At 43.5% G+C, this 12568-nt stretch overlaps 1 protein-coding gene across 2 annotated transcripts in view; it reads left to right on the top strand.

Annotated features, from left to right (window-relative positions):
• LOC126530939 (uncharacterized) overlaps positions 1-12568 on the top strand; it is a 45549-nt gene that overhangs the window by 7501 nt on the left and 25480 nt on the right. For both annotated transcript variants that reach the window (XM_050178269.3, XM_050178270.3), the window contains exons 4-5: positions 5752-5919; positions 9238-9368. In XM_050178269.3, coding sequence (XP_050034226.2) covers positions 5752-5919; positions 9238-9368 — 299 coding nt within the window. The remainder of the gene's footprint in view (positions 1-5751; positions 5920-9237; positions 9369-12568) is intronic.

Below are 12568 nucleotides of genomic sequence, written 5' to 3'. Positions count from 1 at the left end.
GCAGTGAAGACAGGAAGGGCCCAACAAATTCTTGCACATTTTCTTATTTTCTGCTCCGACAGCTGTGCTGCTAAGGTGCCTCAAATTTTAGTTTATGTTCACAAGCACGCATTGTTGTGAGTTTTGTGTGCAAATAATATAGTGTGCAACTTTATTTTTTCCCAGCATTAGGACAATTTAATTCAACAATGCATAACATATTATACGGGAAATGCTTCCATTTGTGTGGAGTTTTCACTTGGCGAAGAGCACCCAGTTGATTGTAGCTCGGCCTTTTGCAAATCTTTTCAAGCAATCTCATCTCATACTGCTTTGACACAACTTGTATGAATGGCTTTATTGTTCACTAATAATATTGAACACAGCACATGAAGGATCCAGTGTTAGTTCAAGGGGCATGAATCAGTTTGCTTTTTGAGTGCAGCTGGTTGAGCATGTTTAGCCAAGAGGAAGGTGTTTAATGTTTCCCGCCTAGACTGTCACTGCTTTGAAAGCCTAAGAGAGTGCACAAAGGAAGGACCTAGAAGCTTTCTGCAAGGAGTAAAAACAAATGCTTTCTGCATGATTAGTGATATACAGTTAAACCTCGATATATCAAAGTAATTAACTTTTCGTAACCTCTTGTCCATAGAATACCATGTAATTAGAACCTCAATATAACGAAGTGTGTTTGTATGCGATTTCAATATAACGAAATTTTGCTTCCGCAGCAGAGGACTGCTGAGACAATAAATAAAAACTTCCGCGGACGGACGCAGCTGGTCAGATGATTGAATTACAAGCGGCTGCATGCAAACGGCACCTCACAAATCGCGCGCGGTGCGACAAGAGCGACCACCGGAGTGAAGCCGCATCATGTTCAGTATAAAGTCCAAGTGCGATAAGATCCTATCGCGCCCAGCGCACTTTGTGCTTTAGGTGCGAGTGAAAAAATTGGAGGACGCTTAAGCTTCGCCGTCAAGAGTGGAACGCGACAGCGTTCCCGTCGACCCGCCAAGGGCTGTAAGACAATGGGCTACGGCGCAGCGACTACGCGCCCCGCATCGGACGCGGTGAGCGTCGAGCAACGCAGCGTTCGGCGTGACAACGAAATGTGCGCCTGAGCAAGCGACGCATGCCTGAGCCTTAGAAACAGCTCGTTTCTAAGGCAACACCGCGTTCACTAGAGGCGCTTTTGTACCGCTTTGAAGCATTGAACTTGTCGCTCAGTGGTAACGTCTCCGTCTCACACTCCGGAGACCCTGGTTCGATTCCCACCCAGCCCATCTTGCAAGTTGTTTTTTATTCATAAAGTGCCTGCTGGGATTTATCGCTCATGGCCAACGCCGCCGACACCGACGCCGACGACACCGGCTTTTCTGCGACACGAGCTCCTTAACGCTGTCGCGTTAAAAGTGCGAGCGTGAGAAGATAGTGGCTTCACGCAAGAGGGCCGCCTACCCGCCCGAGCAAAGGAAATTAAAGAGGGGGAGGGGAGCTCGCTCGCGGTAACGCAATCAAGTGTGAGGGGCGGGGATGGGGAGAGTAAGCTGGGGCTTCGCGATTTCTGGCGCGTCTCGGCCGTGGCTGCGCATGGCTGTAAGCGCGGCTGAGTGCATACGCAGCTGCGCACCCTGCTTTTAGAGGTAATCTGCCGTGTGTGCAAAGAGAGTGCTTGGCGAGTCAGCGTCGCATCATGTAAGCTGTCATCCCGTGTGTTTAGTATTGAAGGTTGCGTAATCTCGAGTTTCGGTGGCCCGTTGGATCGAGAGGCAGACGAAGCCTTCTCACCTCGCTGCCGGTGCTTCTCATGATAGCGTCGTCCTAATGTGGGTGACGTTATCAGATGCGAGGGCAGAGTGCACGCGGAAGCGTGACTCTTCGCTCAATCCGTACCGCCTGTGTGACGATATCGTCGACACGGCATGAAAACGCATCATTCGTCGCCGACTCCCCAATTCATCAAAATGAATTGTTTTCTCGTTCAAATTAGCTTTTTTCGATTGCCCGATAATTCGGAAAATTCTATGGCCCCTTTCCGTCAAAGAAAAATCGATCGGCGACTGTACTTATTCGCATAAAAGGTCGAGTTTCAATGCAACGAAACTTCGATATAACGATGCAAATTGCCGAATTTACCTACTTCGTTATATCGAGGTTTAACCTGTCCTTCACACTTGCGGCACAACCTTTTTTCTGACTAGTGCAGTATGTTGACTGGGGTGATGTCAACTTTGACAAAATCTACACTATTGTAATTTTTTAGCGTGGCTTAACTAATTGATGTTGAAAACTCTGAGGAAGGCACATATTTTGCAAATTGCAGATTTAAACTTTCACTAAAATTGCAATACATTTTTTTTCCATGTGCTTCTTTGGCATTTCAGATAAAAGTTGTCTAAAATATTACAGGTAGTTACTTATGCTTTGCTTTCATAAAAAAAAGTGCAACAATATTAATTGCAACACTTTGATTTATTGCACTTTATGTCATGACTATTAAAACAGTAATGCGTGGAAACACTGAAGATGATCACATTTTCTGTAGCAAGGAAAGAGTTAAGAGAATCACAAGGCAGACTGAATTACTGATTTAGTCCCCAACAACCTACAGGGTTGGCTCAGTGGCAGTAACATTGTTTTGCTGGGCACAAGGTTATAGGTTCGATTCCCGACTATAATGGGTCAGAATGCAGACAAAAACCTTTCTGTGCCAAATGTTGGAAAGGCGTTAAAGAGCCCTAGGTAGTCAAAGTTAATCTGGAGCCCTTCACTACAGTATCACTCACAGCTTTTTCATTGCTTTGGGACACTCAAACAATCAAAACCAGGAATTAAAATCAGTGAAGCCACCTAGTCCCTAGACAGAGCACCCGCCGTGGTTGCTCAGTGGCTATGGTGTTAGGCTGCTGAGCACGAGGTCGCGGGATCGAATCCCGGCCACGGCGGCCGCATTTCGATGGGGGCGAAATGCGGAAACACCCGTGTACTTAGATTTAGGTGCACGTTAAAGAACCCCAGGTGGTCGAAATTTCCGGAGTCCCCCACTACGGCGTGCCTCATAATCAGAAAGTGGTTTTGGCACGTTAAACCCCATAATTTAATTTTTTTTTTTTAGACAGAGCATAACATGGCTCAACAACAACGTAAAATGATGTGCAGAAGAGTGCTGCTGAACCATGTCATGATTTGTCCCCAGGCAAAATCACTGATGAAACAAGGTTCAACAACACCAAGTTTTGGGTGACTCGGCCCTTGTGCCTTGCTGCATGCTGCTCTGGTATGAGGTCAAAATGCATTGATAGATTGACTTTGCTATGTTCAGAGCACATGCACAATGACCTTGATGGTGCTGAACCAATGGTAGTCCTTACTGCAATGCTTAGAGCAACGTTTGGACAATGCCATTGTGGATTTCCTCCAGTGAAATTTAGGAGAATGATGGGTGGTCACTCTCCTCAACCACGCTCCTTTTGTAAAATACTTTGTCATCCCCTTGCCATTTACTGAAGGCTAAGTGGGTTTGTCATGGTACTTACACAAAGTAGATCTCTATAGTTTCCCTGAAGTCTGCTAAGTACTACGACTACTGGCATGCTTTGTGGCAGGAATGGCATAGTGGAACTTGCTGTGAAATCAGTCTGTTCAGTTCGCTATGGGAACATGGGCTATTTGACTCGTGTGCAATCGGTGTACTCGTGTACATCGGACGGGGGACTTGCCTTTGTCGTCTGCCAAGCTCCAGCTAGAATAACTTCATTTTCATGAGTTTGCTCGTGCTATGGCTGCATGCTTGCATAGCATGGCGCTCTCCAGCTCCTATCTGTATTCTTTCCCAGTGTTAATTTTATAATTGCCAGCATTAGGAGGACAAGAAACCTTATATATAAATGTGTCTTCCATATAACTGCCCTGTGTTATAAACCAGTGGCTATGGTGTTGTGCTGCTAAGGTTGAGGTCGCTTATTCGACCTCTTCCGCGGTGGCTGCATTCCAATTAGAGCGAAATGCATGTGCTTAGAATTAGGTGCACGGTGAAGAATCCCAGGTGGCCAAATGAATCCGGAGTCCTTCATGATGTGCCTGATAATGATATGGGGGTTTTGGCATGTACAATCTCAGAACTTATTGTTTATATAGTCTTTTTTTTTTTTTCATATGACCACATTTCTCGTGGACAGGGACACAATCTCATGACTCTGTCATAATACATTGTGCCAAGCTAGTAAATGAGTGTCTATGCAGCTTTGGAAATGAAGCATGATCGCAGGGCTCGTTTGTAAAATTTCATGTTGACTAAGCAGCATTCTTGTTGAATGCAAATTTCACAGTTCACTCATGATTCCAGACACCTTGGTGTTGCATATGTAAAACTTTTTCTGACAAGAAAGGTCTTGTTACTTTACTGACAAGCGGTTTACCTTGAAGATATTAGTGGGGCACCACATGCTATGGTTCCCAATCGTCAAGCATGCTTTGCACTATTTTCTACCAAATAAATCTCATTACCACATTCTAATGCAAAAAAAAAAAAAATTGTTTAGGTTAGCATAATGCTACTTCTGTTCAACGTACTTTCTGAATACCGGAAACCACCTGGGACATATTGCTTGATCAGTGTAGTAATAATATTATTGTGTTGCAGAAACACAGAACCCCCTTCTTTTTCTTTGTGTGTTTAACATTCCAGCTATTTATTCAGTCAAGTACCAGCAAAACTAAACTCGCAAATTTTCTTGTTTTAGTTTGAAATGCGTATGACCCGCTTACAAAACAAAATATATTGGAAATGGTGATCTAAGAAAAGGTTGTTTCCTGTTTTACGCTATAACACTAATTCTCATTGCTGGGTGAATCTAGCCTGGGGAATGTGCACGCTACCCACGGCAGAAGCAAGGAAGGAAAAAAAAGGGGGGGGGGTTACGCTGAGCCGACTAACATGCAGGGGCAAGCTGTGTCATGGTGAAAGTAATCAATTCTAATTAAAAATTATGCAGTACTGCAGCATAGAACTAGATAATTTGTTTTTCTCGCTAATTTTGTCCTCCCTTCTATCAGACATCCCATACCACATTTTGCTGTAATGCCACTAAAGCAGTGCATGCATTAACATGTTGCATTGACCACCTAGTTTCCTGAGAATCAAACTTCTTTCGAGATATGCTTAATGTGCTGGGCAGCAACACAATGGGAATGTTTGTGGCAAACTGAGCGGATGACCCAACACGCAGCATGCGCTGAGCCGACAAATACACTATTACAGTGCAGACACCGTAGCTGAAGGCAAAATGCCGGAATTCATAGTAAAAAAAGGGCCGACAAATCATTATGAGTGCCTCATAAAAATAAAACAGCAATGGCAAAAAGCCAGTGCCGTACATGCACATATACACGCTGATGAGTAGGAGACGACGCCAGGAGCAATCTACACTGAGTATGGTGATGACTACTTTGCTCGATTTCGCAGGGAGTAGCGTCCTAGAACATTCCATACATACTGGTCGAAAACCTGCAGACTCGCATTTCAAAAACTTGAGCAGAGCAAGCTGACCGACAGCTTCAAGTTGCCTTCACATTGCGAGAGCACAGCCACTATGGCAATGGAGTTCCCTAACTAAGGTTACATGCGAGAGGGTGCCACTCAAAGATCTCGGAGCTAATAGTGAAACCCACTGTGGAATCAGTCTATTCAGTTTGCCATCTGAATGAACCATTCTGTGAACGAGTGATTCTGTCGGAGGTTATGACTTAGGTTATGAATTCATTCTGCAGCTGGAAGATGCAGCGCGCAAAGCCTCTCTGCGACATGAACGGGCGTCGCTGGCGCATTGCACAGCCCGACAGATGGTGGCACTGGCGGAAGAAGGCCTGCGGCGTCAAGGTGCCCAGGGTTCTCTGGACCCTGTCTTTCAAGAAATGCTCAACCAGGCTACTGTTCGGGTTAGTGCGTGGGCAGCTTCACTGCCATTGTTTGTGGTTTGGCTAAGGTTTTGGCTGTAACTGTACAGCTATCAGCTGTGGACATGGATGCATATGGCTGTGAGTTCATTGTCATCACCAGCCTGATGATGATTAACCCTTTACATTTAGCATAACAGAAAATTGGAATAGGCTTTATTGACTGAGCACAATGTACTGTAGCGTAATAGACTTGACACAAGATGAAAGTAACATATAGACGAACCCAACAGTAGCACAAAGCTGCAAAGGAAACCAGTATGGGCACAAACAAGCTTATACTAGAAACTACAACTCTACTGAGTACCTTATTTGTTTGAATACATGGCGAGGTCATTTCCTATTATCCTTAGCCTTGAAGCCACCCCCCGCCTAATATGCAAGGCTGATAGATTCAGTTACTAGTATTTCAATAAGCAGTAACAATGCCACATTTTTGGCGATCCAGATTTTAGATGGCAGTGCAAATTCTAGCAACTAATAAGCCTTGTCAGCTGAGGCGGTACAATATTTTTGTGCATATAACCCACACTGAGAATTAGAAAATTTGAAGGGTGTAGGTTATACAGTCAAATTCATTTATAACAAACTCAATAGCTCTGCAAAAATTTGTCGTTCTGTCAGTAGTTCATCACATGTGGACTTGCACTTCAATACGCCGGCATCGGCAGTTAAATACCACTTCATTTTTGTTCTCTTGCACTTTGTAATTGTGGGTGCGCCGTCCTTTTACTGTGGCCAGGTTTGAAGTGTACATTGTAGCAGTACAGCGCTGTTGAAGAGGTTTGTTATATTTGGACGCAGTATAATAGGCAGCGTTGCAGAATTGTAAATCCAGTGAAATGTGGTCGTTATAACCGATAATTCGTTATATCTGAGATTGTTATAGGTAGGTTAGACTGTATGCAAATTTTGCTGTGAAGAGTGATTTCAAGGCAGCATGGCCTGCACTGCTCTAAAGCCATAAGGTGAAATTCATGTTGCCATGAAGTCACTCCTCAAAGCAAAATTAACACGCACAGATTATCCTGGGGGCTTTCGATTATGCTGTATTTCGGGCGATTTCTACCAAGTCTGAATAATCCGCCGATTACTTTATTTAGCCTTATATTAGTGTGCATACGTAAATGCTTTTTTTTTGGGCCTCAAAACTACACCCTCACCTTATAATCGTAACCACCTTATAATTGAATAAATAGGGTTAAACACATTGACTACTTTTCGATTGAAAAAGACTATATGTTTCAGTTACGCTTTCTGGTGATTTATGTGGTGAGAAGGAGTCACTTGGAAAATACACTTTCACTCCAATGCACTTGAATAGACAAGAAGGGCTCCTGGTTACAACATTCCCACTCGTAAATCATTGTGGGGTGTCAATGAAGTGCGTTGACCACTGCAGCCGAGTGGTGGCACTGCCATCCACTGTTTTGAATTGAAGTGGAATGTTGAGTGCAAGAATGTTCTAGAATGTAGAGGTAAGCACCACATTCTCAGTTGATATCACTCATTGGTGTATCACTTTCAATGTCAGTTCATTAAATAAGCCAGCAGTGAAGAATGTCAGTCGTTCCAATGAACCACTGTTCTGGGTGTTATACCTTACTATAGTAAAGGTGTCCTCGAAAAGTAATTGATTGTAAATAAAGCTATATGTTCACACCAGCTGTGTAAAAATACTGAAAATAATTAAATTCATGCATACCATGTGGTACGTGTCACTGCTGCCTTGGAATCATGTACCAAAATTCACTATTTTGGATCTTGCCTTATAGTTGGAGGTGAGACAACTTTCCACAGTTTTAAAGTAGAACAGACAAATAGGTACACCTTGCTGCTGGACTTAATAAAAACGCAAACAAATTTATGACTAGTAATGGGCACCTAATATAGTTGCCGAGTCGATATGTGGAAGGCAACAAAAAAGCCTGAAATGAAGCTATCTACAATAGAACAAGCGATAGAATAGAAAATGATTGCTAGGTTATGAGATAAGGTGATATCAGTATAGCTTAGGGAACAAATTAGGGTAACTGATATTAAGAGGAGTGCAGTTGGACAGACCATGCAGTGGGTAGAACAGATAACCAATGGTCTGTTAAAGAAACAGAATGGGCGACAGGGGTAGGGAAATAAATTCAAAAGGGAATCGGGGCATGAAATTGCAAGTTTGTAAGAGATATAAGGTATCAAAACATCACTTCGATAAATGAGAGTGTGCAATGTCACCCATGATTAACACATGCAACTGTCGAAACGTCACTATCATTACGTTCTAAATGTGCTATTGTATATTTCGATTGAAGCCCAAGTCTGAAGGATCTATGTTTTAGAACTGCATATGGGTGCCTTGCTCGCTGAGTATGACAAGCTAACATTGTTGCTTAAGTGTGCAACACATGACATAATGAGCATGTGTAAACGGGTGACATATTTTCTAGTGTCCGGTTCATCGTAGCTAGTGTTGACTGAATAATCAGTGATTCCAGCAGCCATCAGGATGATACATTCTTTTCCTTCACTACAATACTAGCGTTTTCCCAGTGTGCATAACGTAATGAGTGTTCAAGGGGAGTACGGTAGCGCGATTAGACACATAGGCACACACACAGCGCTAACTTCCAACAATTGTTGGAAGTTAGCGCTGTGTGTGTCCCTATGTGTCTTCTTTTGTCCCGTCTTTTAATTGCTGGAAGTTAGCGCTGTGTGTGTCCCTATGTGTCTTCTTTTGTCCAGTCTTTTAATCGCGCTACCGTACTCCCCTTGAAGATGCATTACCAACAAGCCCACATTGCAACCCTCGTAATGAGTGTGTTATGTACTTAAGTAACACCGTTAGCTTGTCTTGCTCAGTGAACAAAGTACCCAGATGCAGTTCCGAAACATAAATTTTTCTTCAGGCTTGGTCAGTTACCAAGATTCACTTCAACCTCTGCCTGACCAGACAAACTTTCGTTGTACCCTAGAATATGCATATTTAGTGATTTAGTGGTGCTAAGCTCTGGCTTAGTATTTTTCTCTTCCTCTTCCCTCACATTTCACGTGCCTACCTTCTTCACAGATACTTTCCTTTTTCTCTTGTTCTTCTCCCTTCTTGAGACAGCAAGGTCGAGGAAGATGAAAGGCAGGGACATCAATTAGAACAGAAAGTGGGGTTCGCTACCCAAAGCCGGGAGACCGAGGAGGGGGACAATTTTTTTTTTTTTTTTTGCCGACCTGCATCTTTGCATTCTTCTCACATGATGCATACCATGTTCATGCTGTTGCTCCTGACAAAGACATGTTGCGGTCTTGGTTCAGGTGAACGAGGCCGAGCGTGAGCGGGTGGTGAGCCGGGCCGAGCAGGGGCGACTATGGCACGCCTGCAAAGGCCAGCAGCAAACAGTGCTTGATCTGCACCAGGCTCTCAAAAAGTCAATTGTCAAGGCCAGGTGAGGTTTTTGGACTGCTTTTCCTTTGTCACTGCATAGAGAGCTGGGAATGTAATTATTCAATTACTGCCTAAGGAAATAATTCAGTTACTGCCAGCTAGTGCATCAAAAGTTGTTCTCTGGCTGTGACAAAAAGCCACTTTGCAGACAACTACCATAAAGGGGCCTTGCAGTACTTATTAAACATGGCACATAAACCTCTTTAGCCACTGGACAATGCTTGCATGAACGCATGTGCCAAGTTTGATTTCGTTCTATGCAGCAGGGAGCATGCAGTTTCACTCAAAAGACTGCCTACCCTTTCCTACGACTGCTTGAAATCCTCACCACTTCTTGTGCTTTCATTGATGCACCAATGAGCACAATGGCTATTGGCTGGATATCTATAGACAGTGTGACAAAGCAGTGCCCCCAATAGGATCACAAGTGAAGAATGATGATGATTATATGAGCATTGCACTTGAAACAGGGTGGTAGCACACACCACCATGTGATTTCTTTAGACATAGCGAGTGCCACCTGGTGGCAGAGAACCACTACGCTTATGTTGTGGTGTGATGAACCAATCTTGTAGGTCTTGCCATTATTGTAGCACAATGAACTAGTCTTAGATTCATGCCAGTACCAGAGTTCTGCGCAATGATGACTGTGTATTGGCTCAGCAACACAGATTCAGGCGCAGTTAAAGTGATGAAAAAGAGGAGAAAATCACAATGTACGACAGAGGCAGCATTCGATTGGCAACTGCACTCACACGAGGCACATTCTAGAATTAAAAAAAAAAAAATGTCTTGTGAGGTGATCTCTTTTGTACCATGCATATATGTACACCTTTCAAAAAAGGTGTTGCAAGGCCCCTTTATTATCATGGGTCATTTCCCATTTCCAAAAGATTTCTTGGACTCTCTTTATGTTGACATCATCCAATGTGGGTACCTACATAAAATAGGTGCAAGCGTTGTTTCGTTATGTCCTCCTTATTATTTGAAACTGTGCTCTATTAAGCGTTAACACATACCGTATTTACTCGCATAATGAACGCACTTTCTTTCCCGAAAAATCTGCGCAAGGTTGGGGGTTGCGTTCATTATGCGGGTTAAAAATTTCGAGCGACTTTTTTCTGCGGCCACCTCTAAAAAAGTCCATTTCACCAGAAATGTGAACCATCGATTGCGATAGCAAATCTGTAGACAGCTACACGAAGTATTCGCTTCAATGCAGAATGAGCGGCGAGAACGCAGCATGCACATAGGTATGAGCCGCCATCGACTCAGCCCCCTAACGCAGATTGCTTTCAAGATAGGGCAGGCTGCAGCTGCGCAATGCACAGTTGCTGCCAAAGTACAATGCCGCCACCCTCCCTCCCCTTCCCCCCGAGGGCTCTTTCGTCATGTAAGATTGAGCGGTGATTATTGGCTTCCCTCGCCCGCTTTCACTCACACCTACAGTATGCAGAGCGCGGCGAGGGCAACGATGATGACGACGGCAAAAATGTGCGTAGAGCGTCCATATAATTGCTATCGCAATAAAAGTAGGAGAGATGATATGATTCTGCATCCGACACGGTGTCAGACTCACGCCCGCCGGACGCCTTATCAGACGCCGAATCATACTGTGTGTCTCCTACTTCATGGCAGCAAGTTCAGGGTGCGATCATTATGGGACAAAAAGGAGAAACACACTTCTTGATTGGAAAAGTGGGGCTGCGTTCATCATGCGAGTAAATATGGTAGTACTACCAACATCGTTGGTTACACTTCAATTTTATGAAAGAATGACATTCTGTTCAGTTTCATACTTAGGGAGTATTGTCAGCCATGATGATCTTGTGGGTATTTGTGCAGGCAATTAATAGAGAGACCACACTGGTGTCATATCTTGTAGCATCAAGTGTCGTTATTTAATAAAAGTAATAATTCTACTATACATTTTGTCAACTTTTTTGTCTGTGAAGTTGAAGCTGGTGAGGGCAGGGCTTCTGTGCATATAGACAGTGTTAAGTAGTTCAGGCATGTTTGGCGTTGTCTTTTCGGAAGTTGCATAGCTTGTTTACTTTCACAAAGGCAGCCATAGTTAAATCAGTGTAAATATTGCACACCAGCTGCTTCATCTGTTTTGGCAGCCATTAGGTGCCGAGGTTTGTTGTAAGTCTCGGAAGTGAGCTTTAGCAGCAGGCCAGCACAAGACAGCCACATTTCACTTTTGATAGATTGTGCAACACATGTAACACTCTGTTATGTGCCAAACAGAAAAGAGCAAAGAGCAAACAAACTTGCAGCTTTACAGTGTAGCTCCTGCAAAAGGAAGAGCTAGAAAGAATGAGTTCTTTGTTGCAAGTAGGCTGCCGAACTCGGTTTAAATTTGCCTTTTGCTTTTTTGTATTAAAGTGCACTTAAACAAGGATAGTGGGAATGCTCATTCCCACTATCCTTGTAATTGTAATTACTATCCTATAGTAATTGGTTGCTGTATTTAGCGTACCAATTACCATAAAGATAGATTTGTCACACTGTTCTTAGTCTATAGGCGATTATAGTAGTAGAATAATTTGATGTTGCCTTTTGACTTATAAGCAGAATATTTACCAATCATTTAAATAGTGTTAGTAATGGCACCTTATGTTGAGCATGGCGTGCAAACAGTAATCACCCAGATCATGTCAAGAACACCCTATGTAGCAGCATTGATGGTTTGTGGGACAGGTGATGCACTATACAGACGTAGTAGCGCTGCTAAATGCGAGTACTTAAAAATGTGACCACAGTTTGCTGCTTTTCCAAGAAAAATATTGCACCAAAAGCCATAGTTCAGAAAAAGAATACAATGCCACCAAGTGCTGCTTCTTTTGGAGAAGGCACGGGGAAAGAAAAATGAGGTAAGAGTGTCGGGCTTCTCTTGTGAGTGCCTGTGCATTTCATAAGTTAACCAAGTTTTCTAATTTGTTACAGTAAAACCTCGTTAATACATAGTTGGCGGGGAATGGGGATAAGGTACGCACTAAGTTATGTACTAATTGAACAGCTATTGACTCACCCGCGAGAAAATAACTACGTCTTAATTCTCACTCAAACACGCACATAGCCAAGTTTTACGAGTATTTGTAAGCAGGGCAGCAAATGATTTTCACTTGCTGCTGTGGCAGCCTGGCAGTGACAACGACATCCTCAAACTCGGCAAGGCCGTGAGCCAGTTTCTCCATC

This window comes from Dermacentor andersoni, chromosome 5 (assembly GCF_023375885.2).
Source record: "Dermacentor andersoni chromosome 5, qqDerAnde1_hic_scaffold, whole genome shotgun sequence".
Taxonomy (NCBI): domain Eukaryota; kingdom Metazoa; phylum Arthropoda; class Arachnida; order Ixodida; family Ixodidae; genus Dermacentor; species Dermacentor andersoni.
The sequence above is the reverse complement of the archived record's forward strand: the minus strand, read 5'-3'. Positions and strand labels throughout refer to the sequence as shown.